Consider the following 2,981-nt stretch of genomic DNA (forward strand, 5'->3'; position numbering starts at 1 on the left):
TTCACTTGATCTGAACATCCATTGCCATACAAAGGCATTTACTCAACAAGGTCAGCGTATCTTTGAACTGCTTCACAAAACTGACATTCCACTAATTGTGAGGACCATCTGCGAGTGGCCTTACTAACACCATGTTTGGGCTGCAAGTTCTGTTCTATCTCTTTCGTAGAACAACCATTATCAACCATGTGAGGGACATCTACTTCAACATATATATTCTCTTTCATACAATACTATTCTCGAGTAATGTCATATGTCCACTTAGGCATCTCTTTGTTATAGTCATCTAATTCAATTGTCCTCACCAATTTATCGTTGCAGTACATGTACACCAACTTCTCAGCTCTACTGCCTAATAAACGATTTCTGCTTGTAGAATGCACGTACTTGTAATTGCTCCAATTACGTTCCGAACTTGAGTTTGAAGCACATTGAGCAAGCACCTTCACACCTAATCGTCGTAATATTGGAACGTTGCCTCCATTTAGTATCCACCATTTCCAAGCAGGCTGTTCCTTGGCAAGTTTTTGTACAAACTCCATAGCAAATCTGTCTTCTTTTAATTTATATTTGGTCAACTCGGTCACCGTTACTGCATGTTTATCTGGATCTTCATAGAAACGCTCCACTACATCATAGAAATCGTCAATAACCTCTTCATCAAGGTTATTCACATCCATATGCCAATATTCAGGGTGAAGACAATATGCAACACTATGTAATGGACTATGTGCTCCTACCCATCGGGCGCTTACATACTTGCCCAGAATATTTCTCCTAGCTCTTGTAAAGCGTGGACTCCAATGCTTGACAACGGTTTTAGTGGGCTCCTCCGGGTTAGCCAGGCTTTCTTGGATGGACCACCATGCCATCTAAACCTTTCCAATATTGCGAAACCTGTAATCCAACTATCGTAGTGCCAAACCTGGCTACGTGTTGGGTGCGAGGGCTGCCAAGAGGTCAAATATTGCCCTCATGAAAAGCTTGATTGAACATACACCACGAGAGTTCGCTGATCCAATTTAGTCAAGTGCATGGGTAGTAATGAAAACTAGTGTGTCCCCACACTACAAATCTACGATCGCGTGAACCATGGGAAGGAGGCCTAAGTATTTTGATCTTGACAAAATTCAAAATTTTTAATTGGGAGAAAATAAAATCAAGGTTCTAGGAAAATTCTAAGTAAGATTGCCTATGTTTAATTAATTGGGGGTGGGTGTGGGTTCATTACACCTGTGTGCTAGCAATAGGGCCTTCACATTTACACAGAGATGCAGACATTGAGAGATCTCGGACTACTGACGCATGTGTGTAGATGCTACTGCCGAGGGGATATTAACATATGGTGCTAGCAATTAGCTCACCGGCTAGCCAGTATGGGCTACTCCGATGATGGTTTAGGCTGCCTGACCCAATCGGTCTTCTCCAATTTCTACACGGGCTTGCTTCCCTGCTACAATTGATTCTCAAATCAACATACACTGTAGATTTGACTTGATTACTACTCATGCATCCACTTCCCTTCCAAGCATTGTTGCACACCTCCAAATTCACTGTGGCTATTATTCGTTGTTCTAGCTACCTTCAGATATGCAAGTCCGCTATTCCTTCTACACTTGCTATACATGTAGATTCATGGAGCATACTCCAACAACACCTATACAATAGCAGACCTTGCCCTTGATCTGTACCCTCACAGATCTCTCTACTTTCCTCTAGCTCTACTTGCAATAAAATTTCTTTGCTGCTGCTACAGATTCCTTTGTGCCAGCACACATGGAATCCAGGTCCCATTGGATTCCCTCTGGATCTTCTAGAACAAAAGAAATTGAATGTGACCGTCCCGGATTCTTCTACTTCCCTTGCTTATGCAAATTCTATTGCTGCAGAATCAAAACATTGACTTCTTCCTGCTTTCATGGCTATAGTAGAAAATAAATTGACTCTCTTAAGACTCAAGCTTCCACTACTTCCTATTCTCTACAGACATAGACCATCTACAAGAGTACAATCCTTGGGAGATCCATTCACTCAAGCCATTCTTCGATGGTTGCGCACTCCAAAGGGGGTGGTGACTTGTGGATTGTTTTGGGCACACCTATGCACTCATCAGAGGAGGACACACAAGATATGGCCATGCTACTAACATATGGGATCACAACATTCCTAGAGAAAACATCACCATCTTGGATGGACAAACACTTACCGCTTAAGCTCAACATGTTAGATCACTTGCTTACACAGGAGCATCTACATGGATTTAGGGAGAGGATCTTGGATCTCTTCTTAGATATGTTCATTTCCTTGATCTTGGATCTCTTCTTAGAAAGGTTCATTGACTGTAGTGGGACTTCAGTGCTTTGGACTCTCTTGGGGAGTTTACCCACAAGATGCACGATATCAAGCATCATACGACTACATCCAGAGTCACCCGATGCTTTTCTTGGATGGTAGTGTAGTTCCTCTTCTACACCCCTAATCATTTGGATTGCTACCTTAAAAGTTGCTTACACTTATTCTCGATAACCTCACAGTAGACACATCCCCTGAGCTCTGTAGTAGGCCACCCCTAGCTCATTCACATTGAGAGACACACACATTTGCGGTTTGATGGCGTTGTTGGTACAAATTCTATTTTGGCTAACACCGAAGAATTGGAGGTAGGAGATACTGCTAGAGCCTACGTACAACTACCATAATAGAGGATAACAGACAATATTATCTCATTGATACTCTTTCCATGTCTGCATGGATTTCATTAGCGTGTTCACAAATGTGTAAACGTGTTAATAACTTAGGTTAATAAGATAATTTTTGTTGTTATCACATTTAATATTCACAAAGCTCTAGAAACAACCGGTTGAAACCTACTTTGCCTGTAAACCCGCTAGGCTTCTCAATTCCCCGACAAGGCCTGCCAAGATCTTTGTGAATCCTCGCGATCCCATTGGGAAATTGGAAAACCCGGCAGGCTACTGTCT

General features: G+C 42.1%; 1 protein-coding gene across 1 annotated transcript; it reads right to left on the minus strand.

Moving 5' to 3' along the window:
- Window positions 1-233: 233 nt before the first annotated feature.
- Window positions 234-872, minus strand: LOC147434525 (uncharacterized). Its single transcript, XM_086489642.1, has one exon. It carries the CDS (start codon window positions 870-872, stop codon window positions 234-236), a length of 639 nt encoding a protein of 212 aa, XP_086345768.1.
- Between the last annotated feature and the right edge of the window lie 2,109 nt (window positions 873-2,981).

The sequence above is a fragment of the Adiantum capillus-veneris genome, chromosome 19, assembly GCF_014529385.1.
Source record: "Adiantum capillus-veneris isolate H3 chromosome 19, ASM1452938v2, whole genome shotgun sequence".
Taxonomy (NCBI): Eukaryota; Viridiplantae; Streptophyta; class Polypodiopsida; order Polypodiales; family Pteridaceae; genus Adiantum; species Adiantum capillus-veneris.

Excerpts from the sequence above, each read along its gene's own strand:
- LOC147434525 (XM_086489642.1), bottom strand. The coding sequence starts at position 872 with ATGGCATGGTGGTCCATCCAAGAAAGCCTGGCTAACCCGGAGGAGCCC.